General features: G+C 41.8%; 1 protein-coding gene across 6 annotated transcripts in view; it reads left to right on the forward strand.

The window, feature by feature from the left end:
• Positions 1-20,249, forward strand: part of RASAL3 (RAS protein activator like 3) — a 53,874-nt gene that overhangs the window by 21,639 nt on the left and 11,986 nt on the right. For 5 of the 6 annotated variants that reach the window (XR_014176133.1, XM_081961758.1, XM_081961759.1 and 2 more), the window contains 10 exons: positions 7,366-7,475; positions 7,623-7,701; positions 10,198-10,280; positions 10,882-10,970; positions 12,694-12,799; positions 13,297-13,395; positions 14,077-14,619; positions 14,935-15,079; positions 16,004-16,148; positions 16,712-16,948. Coding sequence is in view for 5 of the 6 variants with exons in the window: in XM_081961758.1 (XP_081817884.1) it covers positions 7,366-7,475; positions 7,623-7,701; positions 10,198-10,280; positions 10,882-10,970; positions 12,694-12,799; positions 13,297-13,395; positions 14,077-14,619; positions 14,935-15,079; positions 16,004-16,148; positions 16,712-16,948 (1,636 nt within the window). In the remaining variant the exon portion in view is untranslated. The remainder of the gene's footprint in view (positions 1-7,365; positions 7,476-7,622; positions 7,702-10,197; positions 10,281-10,881; positions 10,971-12,693; positions 12,800-13,296; positions 13,396-14,076; positions 14,620-14,934; positions 15,080-16,003; positions 16,149-16,711; positions 16,949-20,249) is intronic. The other variant, XM_081961762.1, reaches the window with a different exon arrangement.

A 20,249-nucleotide genomic window follows, 5' to 3' on the forward strand; every position in this document is an offset into this window, starting at 1 on the left:
TACATTTCTTGGCAAGTTTTTCAGAAGCAGTTTGCTGTTGTCTTGTCTCTAGGGCTGAGAGAGTATCACCTAACTAGTCTTACGTGTAAAATAGCAGAATTCAAAGTCTTCCAATTTCTAGCTGGGTGCCTTAACCCCTACCCCAAACTTTATTGTCTAAACTCATCTTAATGACTTAAATTATAGAAGCCGGATCTCCCAGTTAAGGAATTATGCATATACATTTTCAATATAAATAGCAAAAAGAAGTAAGATTAGGCTTATTCAATTTGATCTCGAAACAGACATCCTAATTATTCATGTCAGAATATAAGAAGTGGTTCAGACTTGCATGGATGAGTCAACTGTATCCTCTTGCTGTCACAATAGTCTAAACTCTTTACTAAAACTGAAAGTAATCAGAGATGTGACTAAACGTATTATGCAGTGGCTTTTGTTCAGCAACTAGCTGCTAGCCTTTTTTCCTACAAAAGGCAGCGCAATATTTGAATCAACATTAATTGGTTGGACAGATAATCATATAAAATGGGATTAGGTTTTTATGTATTATGCAAGTGCTCCTGTCCCTCACTATCTATCTGCAGTGATTTCATAGCAGGCCCCATGCTTTGAAGGAAAGAAGTGAGGCAGTCAGCTGAGCAAAGTATCATCACCATACTGCTTCTATGGCATCCCATGGATGTTGCAAAGTTGCTCTAATTAGCAAGGCTTCTAATCAGAACTCAATCATAATTCCAAGATGGAAGGAGGGAGCAGAAAATTTGACCCCTTCTCTCACCATTTGTTCCTGCTGCATCCTACCTTAATGTCATCATTTTCTCTGTTATTTCTTGTATTTTTATAGTTATTTTTTTTTGAGCATGTATGTTACTATCCACTTTTAATATCAGTACTTTTTTTATTAAGAAGTTTTAATAAATTTTTACAAATATTTTCCCCTTCCCCTCCCCTCCCTCCCTCCACCCAACCCTACCACCCCTCCAAGCCTCCCTCCCCCCAACTTCCCAAAGCAAATACAGGGTATAAACCTTTAACAATCATACACTAACATAGGCTAACTAACTATAACATCTTTGCTCCCTCTTGTACTTTAACTCCCCTTTTATTAAACAAAATTTAGATAAACTATATAACATTCCTTATTCATTCCTAGACTAATTAAAGTTCCTTTGTCCAATGTTTATTTTAAATATAGTCAGTCCATAGTCTCCATTTCGACTTGTATTTCTCTTCTGAACAGTCTTTCCAATATACTGAAATTTTCGCCATCTCTGCTAGATTTACTACCTTTAACGTCCAATCTTGAATTATAAGCAATTCTTCCTTCTTCCCGCAATCTTGTTGCCATTATTAAGTTCAAAATCAACCTAGTCTCTATAAATATACAGTCTGTAATTATACTTAGCAAAAACAACTGAGGAGTGAACTTCAAAATGCTTTAGTTTCCTTACAAATCCACCATACATAATAATACATAGCATCAACACAATCACATTTCCATTTAAATTATAAGTTGAGATACACACAAACTAACTTTTTAAGATCTAAAAACCATCTAAAAGCATCTTATAAAGAGTCTCTATCAAATTTTATTCTTGCATAAATTTATGTAACCTTTTTTACTATCTCACATCCTGTTAATTTTTTCTGATTCTTCTTTTGGATTTATCCTGGATCGTGGAACGCTTGTAGTATTCCATTTCTTGTTTCCCTGATAACAAAGAAGATTGCATTATCTCTTGATAGTTGTCTCTGTCTGACGATCCATGAACTAATCTGATAGGTTTTTTCAGTCTGCCAACCATATTCTACTTTTAGTTCACCAGTTAATTGAGTGAAAGCTTCTACAAAAATTTCTTTCAAATTTTCTTCGCTATATTCTTTCAAACCTCTTATTCTCAAAACAAATTCCATCACTGTGTATTGTATCATTGTAACTTCTGCCTATGATTTTTCAATCTTGATTTGAAGCTCATCTACTTTATTCTCCAAATTCCCATTAGACTGAGTGATTTCTTCCACCCTATCGCCCAATGATGTTGCAAAAACAAATGACCCCTTAAACACATCCACTGTAGCCTCTCTTATTTGTGGACTACGGGTTTGAATTAAGTCCTTAATTTCAGACATTTCATCAGACACATTTTTAACGGCAGTTGCAATCCCCTCCTGCAAAAACAAAATTTGTGCCTCCAAAGCGCCCCGGAGAGCTTCAAATGTCACCATTTGTGTATCCGTTCCAGCCTCTTAGAGGCACTTATATTGGTTTGTTTTAAAAGCACTTTCGAATATCCAAATCACACTTTCCAGCCACCAACTTATTGAGTCCAGAAAGTCCACTTAATCCCCAAGTTTGTTAAATCTTGTAACTTTAGACATGAGCTCTTGAGACTTTAGCGACGATAACAAACAATTAACAAATACTTTCCTTTTAAGTTTTGTTTTGTTTTATAAATAATTTTATTGAATATTTTAATATTTAAAAACAGTAAAATAGACACAACAAGGAAAAAAAAGCCACAATAAGACAAAACAAAACACGGAACATACATAACAATATAGAGTAATTTTACAGCTTTCAATATCGGCTTTCCTGCCTAGCTTTATAATTCTCCCTTCTGCATTGCCTTCCTATTACTATAGCCTTGTCCTATGATGTAACAAGCATAGTATAAACCTTTATAGTAATATTCATTATTGGTATCTCCATCTATTTGTGTTCTCTATTTCCTGTTTTGGCTTTTAATTTCTAGCCACTTGTATATTTTATTCCAAACATTATAAAAGTCCGATTCTTCTCTTTCCTTTAGTTCTATTGTCATTTTGTCCATTTCTGCACACTCAAGTATTTTCCTGATTGTAGTTTCGTCTGAGGGTGTATTAGTTTTTTTCCAATTTTGTGCGAAGGCAATCCTGGCTGCTGTGAGTATATGTATGGTTATGTATTGAGATTGTTTGTCCATTTTTTGATCCAGTAGTCCTAGTAAGAATGCTTCTGTTTTGAGTTCTATTTTTCGCTCAGTGATTTCTTCTAACCACTTTCGAATTTTGCACCAGTACTTCCTTGTGTTGGGGCACGTCCACCACATGTGATAGAATGTTCCAGGCTTGTGATTGCATCTCCAACAATTAGGGGTACATTTTGGCCAATCTTGCTGGATGATCACACCCTTTGACTTGGAGATGCCATCTTTATTACCCTTTGTTATTTTCAATTTTCACAGAAGGAAGTAAAACTGCATCGGAGTTAAGGTTTGTGCTCGCAATTATAAAAACTCCCGTATTTGCTTTGCCTGATTTTTATTCAGATGTAGATAAGCATTGATTGCATGGGGTGGTTGCGACGTTTTGTTTCTGCTGCAGCAGAAACGTCCCGAGATGCGGAGCTTTGTCGGGCTGCTGGGGAGCTACCCTTCTCACCACAGAATTACTCCTGCGGGTTTATGGGGAGCTCTACCCTTAATGCCCAGCTGCTCTCCTCCCCCTCTTTTCCCGAGGGGAGAGTTTTCAAGCCGCTTGACAGCTGGTTTACGCTGTTCTAGCAGCGTATCTCGAGGCTGGCGTTCTCGAGGCTGGCGTTCCCAAAGAAACATCTTCCAATGCCTACGGTGCCACCCGGAAGTCCCATCATTTTCTGTTATTTCTTGACCATTGAAATAAATGATTCTGGAAGTGGGAGCATGTGGGGAAAATCACAATGATGAAAATAACTTTAGGATTAAATTATGATTGATTTTTTCTACAGAACTTTATAAATCATATTGCATGGAAAGATTTATGTAGGCCAGAACTTTTGCAGCTTGGCAGACTGGCTGGGGGATAGGGTAATCAGGTTGCGCAAGTTGCATAGAATGCCTAATTTCACACATTCACACACACACACACACACACATAGACACACACATATAATTACATATATGCATACTCCATTCTCTGGAGAGTGTGAATAGCAAAGTAAAAAAAAGGTTTTAGTAGTACATGAATACATCTGTGTACAGCTAGAATATTAAAAGTTATTCACAGATGAGCACATGTGGGGGTATTTTAACATGCACAAAAGTATCTTGTATGCCAGCAGTGCCTCTGTGTGTGTATGTGTATATTTCTGTGCAAAATGCAGAAAGTGGGATACAGCCAGAGGTGGTATTCAGCTGGTTCTAATAGATTCTTGTGAACTGGTAATGGAAATTTTGCCTGGTTCAGAGAACTGGTAAATACCACCTCTGACTGGCCCCATCCATTCCACCCCGACCCATCCAGGAGTCCTCATGCACACTGTTTTGGCTCTCAGGTAAGTGCAGGGAGGTGTGAAGTTCCCAAGAGCTGACCTAATTAATTTACGAGCCTCGAGACAAAGTTTAAAAAAACCCCATTCATTTATTAGGACTAACATCTTGGCACGGACTGCTATGGAGCCAAAACTAAATCCCACTTAATGGTGTCTGAACTTTACCTCTGTGTCTCCTCCCCTCTGCCTGATGTCATCAATCACAAAAATATGCATGGAATTTTCCTCCCTTCTCAAGTTGATAGTAGTCATGGAAATGCTTTAGACATTGACAGGAGGCCTGCTAGGCCCAAAACGGGGCACAGGGTGCTGGTGGTGCAGCGCCCCCCATGCCCCATTTTTCCTTGCAGGGGCTGCAGAGAGGCCTGCTAGCAAAATGGGCTGTGGGTGTGTGCGCCTAGCAAGCCTCCCTGCAGCCCTCTGGAGTCAAAAATGGGGTGCTTGGGGGTGCTTCAAGGGAGAAAGAAAGAAGGAAGGAAGGGAGGGAAGAGAAGGGAGAAAGAAAGAGAAAGAAAAAAGAGGGAGGTGTTAAATGGAAAAAATCAGGACTCACTTTTCAGCCTTGCCAGATCGCTTGGCAAAGGAGAAAAAAAATGCCTTAAATCAGGAGTCTCCAAACTTAGCAACATGGCTGGCTGGTGAATTCTGGGAGTTGAAGTCCACAAGTCTTAATCTTGCAAACTTTGGAGACTCCTGCTTTAAACTGAAAAGTCTTCAGAAGCTGCTCGGAAGGAGGTTTTTAATTGCAGAAGCAAAGTGACATTCAGCAGTTTGTTCTGGGTCAGCTGAACAAAAAACTGGATAAAAAGAAGGATTCTTATATGGTTCTATGTTTTTGTAAAAAAAATTATAATTGGTTTTAAAACATTTATGGGGAAAAGGTAATAGGGTACATAGAAAAATTTGGTAGCTCCCATGTTAGTAATAGAAATCCCCCCCAATCTCATGCTTCTACAATTTTAAAAATAACATATAAAGGATAGCATAAACATAATTCTTACTTTATATCAGCCATGTGTTCAATCATCTCTTTCTTTGTCACTTTCTGATATATCAACAATTACAATAATATTTCAGATATATTTATTTTTGTGACCTGAGCCTTTTCGATATTGCTCCCTCCTCCCTGCCCCCAGGTGGAGCCATGCCCCCCCCCTTCCCCATGTCTTGTACATTGCTGCCTTTTCCCCCACCTTCGCTATCTTCGTCCTCTGGGAGAGAAAAATGTTTTTTTAATAAAGGCCTCGGTCTCATCCACTGTCTTAATTCTAATTCGGCTTCCCTCCCAGAAAATCAGCATTCCTTCTGGCAATAACCATCTAAACCAAATTCCTCTGTTGTATACTACCTCCTTTTTTCTCTAATCTTTTTCGGAATTTGCTTTAAAATGGTAATTTCTTTATCTTGGTATTTTAGAGGTCCCTCCCTTTGGGCCCCTAGCACCTCATCTCTTGTGGTCCTCCTGAGGAATTTAACATATACTTGTCTTGGAACATTATGGGTTCTGGCATATGCTGAATTAATTCTATAGACCAGGTCCATATCCCACCACATCTGCTCTTTGTTTCTCTTAAGGTATTCTGCTAAAATTGTGCTCATAATATCTTTAAGATCTTCATTTTCTATCTCTGGTAGATTCTGGAACCTGAGAAAAAAAGACATTCTTTCAAATTCTATTTTGGCCATAAAATTTTCCAGTTCTAAATTTCCCTTTCGGACCTCCTTAACCTTTTCCTCCATCCCAGCTGCTCTCTCCTCCAGCACCGCAATTCACCGCAATTGTACCCCTCTGAGTTCATCTTTGAGGTCTGCCACTTCCTTCCTCAGTTCGTTTTGACCTCTCATAATTTCCTGAAACATTTGGTTGACAGTTCTTTTGAGCTCTCTCCAGCCGCTTCTTTTTGTAGCAATGAAGTAATTTTTGGCTGCTGGGTACTTGGACTGGAAGTCGCTGAGGCAGGAGCTGAAAGTGACTTGCCCGTTGGTGGTTTCTTAGGTCCCATTGTCTAAGTTCAGAGATGGTAAGTCTTTTCCAAAGAAAATGGCGTCACTGGATTGCGCAGCCGGGCTGGTCCAAGGTAGCAGGCGAATCCGAAAGTAAAAAGTTAATTCTCCTTCACTGTTCCAAGAAACAGAGGTACAGCAGGAAGGGAAAAACCAAATAATCAAATCCAGAAAGTCCACGAAGCAGAAGAGATCTAGAGCACCCTCAAGGGAGGTATTAAAAGATGCCAGAAATTATCATTCCCCCCCCCCCCAGGGTGGTTTCAAAAGGCAGACTTCATTTATAAGTACAAAAATGGGAACAGAGGGGAGCCATCTTGACTCCTCCTTTTCACAGGGAGAAGAGCAAAAGTTTTGATTTTTAAAAACAGCTCAGCAAGCACTCTTGCAACTGTGATTTCAGTCTTTCTCACATAGTTAATTCGAGTGGCAAGTCAGCCTTTGTTCTCTCTCCATTCCAAAGTGGAGAGAGAGAGTTTGAATGCCGCTTTGTCCGAGGGGGGGGGTTAGAAAAAAAAACTCCCCCCTCTAATCTTCGGTTTTAAATAGATTGAACAGAAACTTACGATAGCCTGCTGCTTATCCGTTACCGATAGTTGAAAAGATTAGGAAGGATCTTCCACAACCAACATTTCAGCCACGCTTCCTTTGATTAACTTATTTCTTCCGGAGCCCATTCGGCGAAGGGGCAAACATGCCCCCCTTCTGCTCCCCGGCTCCTGGGGCGAAGCTGGAAAAAAACCCCACCGGCTGCCGCTGAGCCTGGGGGGTTCCAACAAGCTGCCGTACAGTAGGGGACCCCTCCAATGCCCATCCCTGGTGCTTCCATACCCTTCTGGCTCATATTTATGTGATCATCCACTAGGACTCCAAGGTCCTTCTCACAGTTCCTCTTTTTGAGCCAGGCTTCATCTAATCTGTACTTGTACCTTTGGAAAAGGCTCCATGATGGTGGGAATGAAAATGTGAGAAGTGCTCACTTTTCTATATCATATATTGGAGGTCTTATCCTGGTAAGATTAGAGTTATAATTCCAGCTCATTCACACATTATATCCATATTCCTCCCTACAGGTGATGATTCTGTTGTCCAGTTGATTCCAAGAATGGGTGTTCCTCCTTGGGATGTGGCTAACTTATCTCTGCAGGACGGACGGCTGATGTTATGGAGCAGAGATGAGGAGGTGGGAGCATCTCTGACTTTTGGAATTGAAGAAAGAGCAGGAGCAGAATCTAAGCATGCTCAGAGGTTATGGGGTTGAGGGCAGATTAATAATAATATACGTATCAAAATAGTGAATCTACCTACAGAGTTCTCTCTTCTGTTTTAGAATCTACTTGAGAAGCGGAAACGATCCAGCAATTCTGTTTCAGAGAATAACTCAATATTCCGACCAGATAAGGAGAATAGTGAGTGTTATCTCTCTCTTACACACATACCATTAGGCTAAATGTGTGCCCAGCTGACTGGAAATGAAGAAGGGGTAGCTGGATTTAATTTCAACTTGTTCTGTCTCATTCACCCTATTACTGATATCAAGTATTTCTTAAGCATATTAACTGTTTCCTTGGAGTTGAAGAGTGATCAGCAGGACTGCTTGGCACTGTGATGCTCTTGCCATTTTGTTTTGTCTGTAAGAATGACCAGACATTTAATTGGGATTAGCACTTTAATCCACACAGCAAGGCATTTTAAACTCTTAGCAAATGCCTCATTTTTCCATTTATTTTGAGATATTACCAGGAGATTGGTCTTCGGGTAGATCATCATATCTCAAATGTAAATAGTTTATTGGTTCTTCAGACAGGGGTTTCTTGTGGTTGGGATGGCAAAAGCCAAAGTTTCCATCCAAGGCTTGGATGTTAGGAACATGCACACTAGTTAAAACCCAAAGAAGTGAGAAATTGCAAAGGAGTTTAATGCATGGGGATTTCCATATCTGCTCTGTCATCATGGGGGCATCATGTGATGTTATCGTGACTTTTCCCCCTTCGCTAAAACGGGCGTGGGCATGGCCAACACATGATGCATCCAGCCTGCAGGCTGCGAATTTGACACTCCTTTTCTAAGGATTGAGAGATTAATATTCCCGTGGGTTGAAATTTTTGGAAAGTAAGAAACCTTGATATTTGACCATCCCTCTCTTACATCTCCCACCACCCATCCAATAGCATTGAAGCCATCACTGTGGGGTTTGATGGGATACTGAGGTGCTCAGGTTTGGGTTTCATGGGGCTTAAATTTGCTGTTGGTCTCAGTGAAATCTGAGCTCTTTCCTGGAAGAGTGGATAGCCCCTCAGAATTAAAAGGACCACAGATTAGGCTACTGAGTACAAAAAGGGAAAAAAGTGGACTCAAGAAACTGCAAACCTGATATTGGTACTTTAAAAAAATCCTAGAAAAGATAATCAAGCAATTAGTTTTAAAGTACTTTAAAAGGAACAAGGCATGAGTTTGTTAAAAATAGGTTGTGCCAGAGAAAACTTTCTGCTTTTATTTATTTATTTAATGTTGTGGATACAGCTAGTCCTTAACTTACAACCATAATCGAGTCCAAAATTACGATTGTAAAACATTATGGTTCTAAGACAAGGCACATTTCTCGAAGTAAATTTCTGGCCTTTTTCACAGCAGTCATTAAGCAAACATGATAGTCCCTACGTGAATGCTGTGGTCATTAAGTGAACCCATTTATTTGATTGGGTATTCATGGAATAGACCACAGATTAAGCACAGGCTAGCAATGTATTGCAGCTAACAAAAGAACCACTACGTTCTTATATACCAGTGATGGCGAACCTTTTTTGGCTCGTGTGCCACAAGTGGGGGGAGCGCAGGGGGGTCGAGTGCGGGCGTGCCGCACCCATAATACAATGTGCGACACCCCCCAGTGCGCATGCGCGCAGAACGTGCGACCCCCCATTTTTACATTTTTTTTGCCCTCCCCAGGCTCCAGGGGCTTTATAGGAGCCTGGGGAGGGCGAAAAGAGCCTCCCCTGACCCCCCGGAGGCCCTCCGGAGGCTTCGGGGACTGTTCGGAGGCTTCCCTGAAGCCTTCGGAACGCTTAAAACGACCCTCTGAGCAACCCGGAAGTCACTTCCGGTTTGCTCGGAGGGTGGTTTTAAGCGTTCCGAAGGCTTCAGGGACGGTCCCTGAAGCCTCTGGGGGGGCGGGGGAGGCTCTTTTTGCCCTCCCCAGGCTCCTATAAAGCCTCGAGCCTGGGGAAGGCGAAAAATAGCTTTTAAAAAGGTGAATTCAGCGCCTCACGTGCCCTGACAAATGGCTCCACGTGCCACTTGTGGCACGCGTGCCATAGGTTCGCCATCACGGTTATATACTGTTAGGATAATGGTATGTGATAGTTTTGCTCTGTGCTGTACTGGGCACAGCATATCTCGAATACTGTGCCCAGTTTGAATTTCTACAGTACAAGAAGCATGCTGAGGAATTGGAAAGAATGCAGAGAAGAGTGACAAAGGCTTTGAAGTTAAATCCTATGAAGAATGGTTATAGGAACTCTTCAGCCTAAGAAAGAGAAGGCTAAGGGATAGCAGTCTTCCAATACTATAAGAGCTATTACAAGAAAGAAGATGTGGATTTATTCTCTGTAATACCCAAGAAAGGGCAATGGGTAGAAGCTTTAAAGAGGGAAGTCTAAATCTGAAATAAGGAAGAATTTCTTGAGTATGAGAGCTGTTAAGAACAGCCTCTTTCCTGTCATTATGGTGCTTTATCAATGAAATTTTCAAGAAAATCTTAGTAAACTTCTCTGAGATGATACCAGAATTAGGCAGGTGGGATTAGAAAAGTTTCAAACGTTTCTTCCAACCCTTTGATTCTATAATTCCTTCATCCCCCAGCTGTTTCACTGTGTTTGACTTCCATTTATTTTACTTCGTTCCAGCAGAGTTTTTCATAGGAGGACAGGCTCCTGAGAAAAAGGCTTTCCAGGATGCTTCTTCAGGCACCCAGCTTGGCAATGTGAAGGTACAAGAGACGTGGGGGAGAGGGGTATGCAGAGCAAGAAAGTCAAGTAAAGGCACTCTTTTGATGACACCCTAACTTCTCAGGGTCTCTCTGTGGCTTTCCCTAGTTTCGTTTTCCCCAGGTGTTCCAGAATCTGGAATAAAAATCCTATTCTAGGAAAGTTACTTCAGAGTTGTAGCAGCTTGCCACATTATTCTTGTCCTCCCTCAGTCAATGCAGATCATTGTGCCTTTCTGCTTCATCCCTCCTCCACCAATTGCTCAGTCACTTGTTCTAGCTGCCTTATCTCCAAATTTCCCACATTAAAATCAAAATCAACATTTGAGGCCTTGAGGGACGCTCATTTGGGGAGGTGCTGTCTTTGGCTATGATATGTGCCTTGGAGTTGGTCTCAACAGCTCCACAAGTATTTTGCTAAAGCATAGCCCGTTTATTCTTGCTCTCTGCTGTGAGAGACATTGCCTGGGTTGGCTTGTGAAAGGCTGAGAACCTTGGAAGAAAACAGGGCCAAAAAAAATTCTACCTTTTTTTTAGCTATGCCCCTTTGCTTCAAGGGTAGGAAAATCCTCATAATTATTCCTTTTTCTCATCCTATTTCCAGGGGATACTTTGGAGACGGTTCAGAGATCGGAAGGGACGGGTCCATCCTAATACTGATGCCTCAGGTGAATCTGTTGTGAATGACAATAGGTAGGCTCCAACAGGAATTCTCATCTTGTGCGTTATCTTGTGCACCTCTTTCTTGATTCACGTTGTTTTACTGAACATATTGGTTTAGGTGTGATGGGCTCATACTATTCTTTATGTTTCAACTGGTATCCTGACAGCCAGTTTGAGATATGGCCCCAAAATGTTATTTGTCTGTTCTCTGGGCTTCCATTCATTAAATCCAGATTTCCCCAATCCAATGCTTTCTAGATGGGCCATACTTTGTGGTGGTGGGGGATTCATGTGAAATATACCAGTTGGGGGAGACTGATAGTCCAACCCAAAACAAAAGATCTGAATGTTTTATAACAGAGAAAAATATTGGAGAATTGTGCAAGAGAAAATAAAAAAATTAAGACTGAAAGCATCTTTATAAAGTACTGTAACTATTATGGCACATAAAAGATTGCTAGGTCAATGTCTTCCTGATAGCTTAAAATGCCACGAAAGGATGCTATATTTACTCTTTTATTATTACTAATTTACTGCTGCCTTAAGGCGGCATGTAGCAGTAGCAGTCATAGCTGTCCCCAGAACTCCTAATATTCCAGCAGTGGAACAAAGGGCTTCTCATATTTAGCAAACAAACTGAGCGCTTTCCAGACATAATAAAAATGCTGCTGTCAGAAGATTGTTAGGAAGATTCAAAATATGATTGAGAAATACTGAGAATCAGTGTTACTTCTCAAAAACTGATAAATTGCCAGGTACCCCTGCTCTCTCCACTACTGAATGGTTGAATTAAAAAAAAATTTCATCCTGCAGCAACTCATGGTTTCTAGAGCATATTTAACTGATTGGCACATCGTATAACTTGTTTTATCGCGATATTTTGCCAGTGTTTCTCAACTCTACCTCCTGACATTGGGCTCAAATTTCAGCTATATGAAAAGGCCAAAGAACTAGCTGGTAAATTAAAGATGCCCTTTAATCAAGCTGACTCCATCCGGGTAGTTTTGGGGGCAGCATTATGGAAGCACTTTACCATCCAATCCTCCAGGATGTTTTTTCAACTTCCCAGTCTAGATAATAGCCTTCACATTCCAGATGGTCTTCCAAGTCATTTCTAACTTGGCCCAAACTTGAGTTAGTTAAATGTCTCCACTTACTCAGGAACTGTCTGGTAGGGGAGCCCAAAAAAGCAGATGCACCGTCAAAAAGATGGACACATGGAGTACAGCAAGTTTATCTATTACTTCAGCTCTGGCTTGAGCCCAAACAATCATTTTCACAGTTTACTTCATTTGTGACTTATCATCAGGGCCTTGTTGTGGAATACATTTCCAATTTTCTCACCCCAAATAAGCTTCTGGGTTCAGAGTGTGGTCTTTGGACTTTGCTCAGGTATGCCTACACCTCATCCTGGCAGATCTACAAGACAATGGGTCACTGACTCCCTGACTCCCTGAATTCTGAAGCAAAGCCTCTTTTCCAGGATATGGTTTGGGAAGGTTGGAGGATGACTGTAGTAGAAACTTTTGAGTCTTTTGGACGGGGCTCCTCCTCTTCTGGTGCCTCACTCAGTTCTAGTCTAATCCTAGCAGGAAGAGCAGGCCTACAATGGCTCCCTCAGTTAACTGATGATCTGAAAATAATTTCTGAATAGCAATAGGTCCAGATAATAATTGATTTTTGCAAGTACACTGGAGTTCATGGACACATTCGATTTCTTATTCTGTCCTGGCCTTTCTGTTGCTTCCTACAGGGAGGCCTTGCCTGGCCCAGCTCTCACCCTGGACCTGAGCAATGAGAAAGATGTCTTGATCCGACCACTTCATAGCAGCCTTGTGGGAGAGCAGCACTGCTTTGAGGTATAGAATAATTATATATTATTTCATCACTTGATTCAGTAATGAATATTTCTACATTCTGCAAGTGGTTCTGGAGATTCACCTACCTTCAGTCTGAAATTCATCCATAAGGTTGTTCTGGCTAGATGAAGGGCTTCAGGAAGTTCTTGGCTGCCAGGGTCTATAAAAGCCTATAAAAGGCTTAACTTGTACAGTATACCCTTTGTCACAGGGCAGCTCCAGCCCAAAACATCTTGCTGCCTGAACTGCATAAACATAAGTGTTCTCTGCTCTCTGATAGTCATGGCAAATCGGCTTAGTCTGATATCTCAAGATGAATATACAGTATTACATGAAACCCTGCTCTTTTGGCAATCATGAATCATGCAATAAACAATATTACAGCTGCTTACTGCTCCCTCACTTTGTTAATCCTGACAAAGGGACTGTTACTCCTGAATGATAGAAGAAACCAGCCTGGCCCAGGGCATGTCTTAACTAGAATTCTCCTCTCTTAGATCCTGAGGGCTGGGAAACGCTACTGCTTTAACTGTTCATCTGCTGCTGAGAGAACCCATTGGATGGAGAACTTACGTCAAGCTGTCCATCCCAGTATGGTAAAGCAGTTTTGACTTGTACTGTTCATAAAATGGAGATACTTTTCCATAGGAAACTCCTTTCACCCACACCACTTTCTTTCTCCTTATAAAAAATCTTCCTTACTATTCTTCTGCCATGGTCTCTGTTCTTATCTCAGTTATTCATCCAAAGCAGAAATTCTAGTCTTTAGGACCAAGAAGTCATAAAGAGCTGGTAGTGCTTGTAAGCACTGACAGGCCCCTCCAGCCTCTCCCACTTGTGTGTCTACCCACTACTCCCACCAGCAAATCCTTAATCTTTCATCTGCTTTGGACCTAATCATGTTTATTTCTTGCCTTTTCTTTGTGACTTCACCTTCATATCTAAAGGTTTTGTGTATTACCACATAGTTGTAGAGTTGACCTGGTTGAGCTCAAGGGAGGGTCAAACACATCATCAGTCTCGAGTTCCTTCATGCCCATAATAGATTTAAAGTCTATCGCATCTTGAATTCCATTGACTCTGATCTACTACCAATACACACACACACACACACACACACACACACACTTGACAACAGTTGTCTTCAGTACTTATGGTAGAAGTGTGGCTTTCATAGGAATTACAATTCAACACGTGCCACACTGCACAAGTTGTAGCACATCTTGTTTTGCATCCAATCCCAGCTCTTAATATTGTCCCATGCATCCATTTTCCAGGACAACTGCCAACGGATGGAACACAGGTTAAATCTTTGGGTATATGAAGCCCGAAACTTGTCTCCCAGGAAGCACTACCACTGTGAAATCCAATTGGATGGAATCCTGTATGCCCGCACAACAGCCAAGCAAGCCAGCCCCATAGGAACTCTCTTCTGGGGTGAGCACTTTGACCTCAAGACTCTTCCACCAGCTGTAGAACTACAGGTCTGCCTGGTACAGGAAGAAGAAGGACTGTGGCCAAAGGAGAGCCCCATTACCAGTGTGTCTGTTCCTCTAAAGGAGCTGGCTGCTATGCACCAGCCCGTGGAGAGATGGTTCCCACTGGGCAAAGAGAAGCCAAACATGCCCACCCTTCGACTCCGAGGACGATACTGCAATTTCAAAGTGTTGCCCATCGTACAGTACAAAGAATTTGCTGAATATCTCACTTTCCATTATCGGGACTTATGTGCTTCATTGGAGCCCAGCCTCAGCGCCAGAGACAAGGAAGAGCTGATGAGTGTCCTAGTGCGGGTCTTGCAAAGCACAGGCAAAGCCAAGGTATTGTTCATTTTAGTAATAGGTAGACTGGCATTAAGATGCTGGGAAACAACCTGATACCCAGATTCATCATAAGAATTTTCTTCATGCTGTCATGCTGATTTTTCCCTCGTGGGCTGTTTTATTGCTATATCACCTGGCATTGTGGGATTATTCTTTTTAGCTGCCAAGGTGGCTCTTGGGTCCACAGGAGAAAAACCTGGTATCATTTTACCCTTTGCCTAACATCCTGAGCTGGTTGAAAGTGGGTTTTAAATGTGGACTCAAAACAGGATGGGACTTATTCTATTGACACCCTTCCCATTTTCATTGCAGGATTTTCTCATTGACTTAGGCGTAGCCGAGCTAGACCGTTTTGGTGACCGGGAAGCTTTGATTTTTCGTGAAAACACGCTAGCCACCAAGGCCATTGATGAGTACATGAAGCTGGTGGGAAGTCCATACCTGCTGGCCACATTAAGTAAGTTAACTTAGAAATTCTGCTTTATAATACTAACAAAAATGCACTGAGGGTTAGTGCCTATAATCGTTACATAGTACATAAGGCGAATTGTGAGTCAAGATGGTAAGAGAAATCTATGTCTGATAATAACTATCAGACTTTGGTTCTTTACAGTTCAGAGGGACCCTGAAAAACTAGCTAAATTCATCATTAGCATTGATAGAATATGGCTATCATTATGTCTTTAATAAGCAATGATAGGCTCATCAAAAAATGTATCAGTGGAGACAAGAACTGGAGACAAGAAACTAAGTTAGAAATATCATTGTGGGTTATGACCCATAACTATGGCTCTGCAAGCATCTATGCCCGTGATGGCGAACCTATGGCACGCGTGGCACAGGTGGCACACGGAGCCATTTCTTCAGACACGTGAGGTGTTGCCCTGTCAGGTCCAGCATGCATTTGTGCGCTGGCCAGCTGATTTTGGTCTTCATTTTCAGCCGTTTTTCAGCCTCCAGAGGGCAAAAAACAACCCACAGGGACCCCGGAAGTCTGTTTCCAAACTTCCAGTTTACAAGTTGGGCTGTTTTTAGAGAAACATGCAAACATGCAAACCAGAAGTTGGAAAACGGACCATTTCCAGCCTCCGGAGGGCCTGGGGGGGGGAGGCAAGAAACCCTCTGGTGCCTGGGGGGAGGAAACGGGTCCACCGTGCCATCGCGCGCCAAAAGCGGGGGGTGGGTGGGTTGCGAGCATGTGCAGGGTTGTCGTGTGCATGTGCAGGGAGGAGAATTAGAGTAGAATTAGGGGTGTTGGCACATGTGGGCACGCCCCCCCTGCGCTCCCCTCGCTTTTGGCATGTGATGGCAAGAAGGTTAGCCATCACTGATCTATGCCATCCCAGTCACCTAACAGTAACCTATGGGGAATGTCTCACAGGTGATATTATAACCCAGCCAAACTTTTTGGAGGATTGCTGTGAAGTAGACCCAAGCAAATGCCCTCCCCGTGACCTGGCTGACAATCGCAACCATCTGCAGCAACTCTGTGAAGAAGTCTTCCTAAGGATTACTACGTCCAGCAAGTGCGTACTTGAGTATCAACCAGGGTTGTCAGGGAGTTTTCTTTACTGCCACCACTGAGGGGAACCAGATCTGCTTTGTAGAGGAATTGCTGGGTTGCTGGTTTCCCAAATGACTGAAACAAAAGGGCCTGATCTAGGACCTTTGATGGCTCCTCTAGCACACAGTCTATAGGCCCAAATGAACTAGAAAAATTGTTGTTCTGCTAGAAGAGGTTTAGCATATAAAGTTAAGTATAACGAGTATACATTTGCAATTTACCCTTATCTTAGTGTAAGAAGCTCACTTTCACGTGAGAGTATATGTAAACGACTTTGCAGTAATAAGTTGAATTGGCTACAAGTGGGATCCTCAGATGTTTCTGAGCAAGGTCCCTGGGCTGGCTATAGGCAAATTGTTGTGGTTGGTCACTCCATCCAGACCCAAGCATACTCTGAAACAAAATTCAATATATCCAGGCGAGGTTGTTTAGCCAGAAGACATGGCTGCAACAACTGTCTGGATCAGTAGTGACCAGTATGCCTTTAGGCTCTCTTTCAGCCTGTCATCTCTTTTTTCTCTGCAGCTCCTTTCCAGCTGAGCTTAACGAGATTTTCACAGCCTGGCAAGAGGTGTGCCAGTTGCGGGGCAAGGTGGACATTGGCCAGCGACTTGTCTCTGCTTCTCTATTCTTACGCTTCCTTTGTCCAGCCATTATGTCCCCCAGTCTTTTTGGCCTCACACAGAAATACCCGGATGACATCACCTCCCGCACCCTCACCCTGGTGGCCAAGGTTATTCAGAACCTGGCCAATTTCACCACGTAAGTAACCAGGTCCCTTTTTCAGAATTCTAGAAACTTGACTTCAGGTACAAACTAGGGCTTCAAAAAAAGATTGACAGCCATTTGTCTAGGATGGAAGAATGTCTTCTGCCTTGGGCATTGGGTTGGACTAAAAGAACTTCGGGTCCCTTCCAGCTTTTTGATTCTATGATTCTAGCCTGTCCCATGAAAAGGAGTGCATTGATCATTAGAGCAATGACATTATATGCTTCTGTAAGCACATGCAGAAGGTTCAGAAGATTTTGAAAAAGCATCTGGAGGCAACAGACTTTCCAATTATGGAACTATGCAAAAGCAAAAAATACAATTATTGTTTAATGCATAACATAATCAAGTACAATTTAAAAAAACCCATCATAAATAATATCGGTTCAAGATATCAGAAAAAAACACTTTTTAAAGTGGGGATGTAGGGAAAATAATTACAGGAATGATACTCCTCTATTTTTCTCTCCTTTCAATGAATTGGCAGTCAGGATTTTGAGATCTCCCACATGTTAATAATGATATAATGTACAATAATCTAAATCTGATTACCTGAATCTTTGCACAACTACACAACTATATGCTAAAGTGTACCTAGCTCCATATGACTGAGTTGAAATTGCAGTCATAATGATATTTTTTTCTTTCAGGTGATTCAAATAGATAGCCATTATTGGCCTCCATTGTCCATGAGTTTCTCTGCTGTCTTTTAAATCTATACAATTGTAGAGCACCTATTACATCTACAATTGTAGGGTAGAAAACAGATCTATTACATTTGTGCCTTGCTTTGGGGGTTTTCCCATCAACCTCTGGTTGGCACAGCACAACAGTAAAGATGTGCTGAATAGCTGGGATGTTTGTTCAATCTAGCTGGCTTCTTAGGCTTATAGTGGCCTTATGAGGAACTAGGTTGGGGAGAGGGGTTCAAATGTTTTCAATCACAGAAACTATGGTTTTTTAAAAAAAATTCTAGAACTCATCTAGAAAATAGTGCCTGTGATTTGTGTGTATCTGAGTATGTGAGAGAGAGTGAGAACAGGTCCTGTGTTTTGAATAGAATAGAATAGAATCGAATAGAATAACAGAGTTGGAATGGACCTTGTAGGTCATCTAGTCCAATCACCTGCTCCAGCAGGAGACCCTATAACATTTCTGACAACAGCCAGTCCAGTCTCTTCTTGAAAGCTTCCAGTGATGAAGTATCCACAAATTCTAAAGACAAGCTGTTAATCTCTCCATCAGTTTCCATCCATAATTCCTTGTCTGGCCTTTGGGTGCTTTGGAAAATAGGTTGATCCCCCTCCTCTCTGTGGCAGCCCCTCAAATAATGGAACACTGCTATCATGTCTCCCCTGGTTCTTCTCCTCACTAGGCTAGCCATGCCGAACACTTGCAACCATTCATCCTATGTTTTAGCCTCCAGTCCCCTAATCATCTTGGTTGCTCTTGTTTTGACCAAAACTGGATGCAGTATTATAGGTGTGGTCTTACTAAGGCTTTATAGAGTAGTATTAGTACCTCACTTGATCTTGATTGTATCCCTCTGTTAACGCAACCTAGGATCATATTCACTTTTTTTCGCTTTTTTTGGCTCATATTTAATTGGTTGTCCACAGTTACTACTATTAAGCCTGATTTCACCCAGTCTATATGGGTACTTTTGGCTTTTCTTGCCTAAGTATAAGACTTTACTTTTCTCTACACTGAATTTCATTTGTAGATGGGCCCAGTGTTCAAATATGTAAAGATCCATTTGGATCTTGAGCCTATCAAGATTAGAGCAGGGGTGTCAAACTCAAGTCATCATGGTGGTGTCACGTGACGTATGGGGACTTTTTCCCCCTTCACTAAACCAGGCATGGGTGTGGCCAGCGTGTGAAGCCTCCAGCCGGTGGGCTGGGAGTTTTACAGCCTTGATGTAGAACGTTGGCTATTCCTGCCAGCTTAGTATCACCTGCAAATGTGGTAAATTCCCATTCTATTCCCTCATCTAAGTTGTTTATGAAGATATTGAAGAGTACTGGGCCTAAGACGGAACCTTGTAGTATCCCACTGCTTACTTCCCTCCATGTACAGTAGATGTAGACCCATTAAGGACTACTCGTTGAATATGGTTTGTCAGCCAGTTACAAATTCATCTGATGGTGATGCTATCTATCCCACTTTTTTCTAGCTTACCAAGAAGTAGGTTGTGGTCTACTTTGTCGAATGCCTTGCTGAAATCTAAGTATATTATGTCCACAGTATTTTGCTGGTCTACTAATTAAATCACTATGTTGATGAATGAAATGAGATTGGTTTGGCATGATCTACTTTTAACAAACCCATGCTGACTTCTAGTTATTACTTTACTCATTTCTAGATGTTGGCAGGTCTGTTTTTTTATTATCTTTTCCAGTGTCTTTCTGGGTATTGATGTTAGGCTGATTGGTCTGTAGTTTCCTGGGTCTGGTCCCCCCCCATTTATTTATTTAGATGGGAACCACATCAGCTCTTTTCCAGTCCTCTGCTTGTTCCCCGGTGCTCCAAGATATTTGAAAGATATGGTACAGTGGTTCTGAGATGTCATCTGCCAGCTCCTTCAGAACTCTGGTTTGTAATTCATCAGGTCCTGGTGATTTATATTCATTATGATCAGACAGATGTTCTATGGATGCCCTGGCTGCATTTGAATGGAATTCCCCACCTCACCTCCATGGAACCCTCAGGTTCTGTAAAACACAGCTTCAAAAACCCTGAACTGGGTTATTGTTTAAACTTATTTTGCTGATTAAGTACATAGAGAGAAGTTGTTTAGACGATGCCTCTATGGCAGGGCTTTGAACCAAACTCAGCCCAGTTCCAAGACCATCATAATGCCTTGGAAAATGAGATGCCTATGAGCCTTTCTGTAAAACTTTACCTGTATCCAAGGCCTTCAAATATTATTATGGTATTTAAGGCTGGTTCTGGGCTCTCAAACCTAGGTATATAGGATATTTTCCATTGGCATCTATGCTGCAAGGAACCATCTGCTCAAGAAAAGGCAGGAGTCAAGCTGAAAGAGCAGGGAAGATCTTGCGGTGCAAGAAGGCAAGAGCTGAGCAGCTTTATATTAGCCAGTTGCACTGCATTGGCAGCCCGAGGGACAGTGGAATCCACTGACTTTCCCAATTCAGAAAATTAAATGGATTGTCTCAGCAGGAATGATAAGTTCTCCATCTGGCCAGCAGTACCAGGGGCAAAAGGGATGGATCTCTGATCTACAGGGTTCAGCCGTTCTTCTCTCCATTACAGTGACATGGTATTTTAT

The sequence above is a fragment of the Natrix helvetica genome (genome assembly GCF_964273705.1).
Source record: "Natrix helvetica genome assembly, chromosome: 1".
Classification (NCBI taxonomy): Eukaryota; Metazoa; Chordata; class Lepidosauria; order Squamata; family Natricidae; genus Natrix; species Natrix helvetica.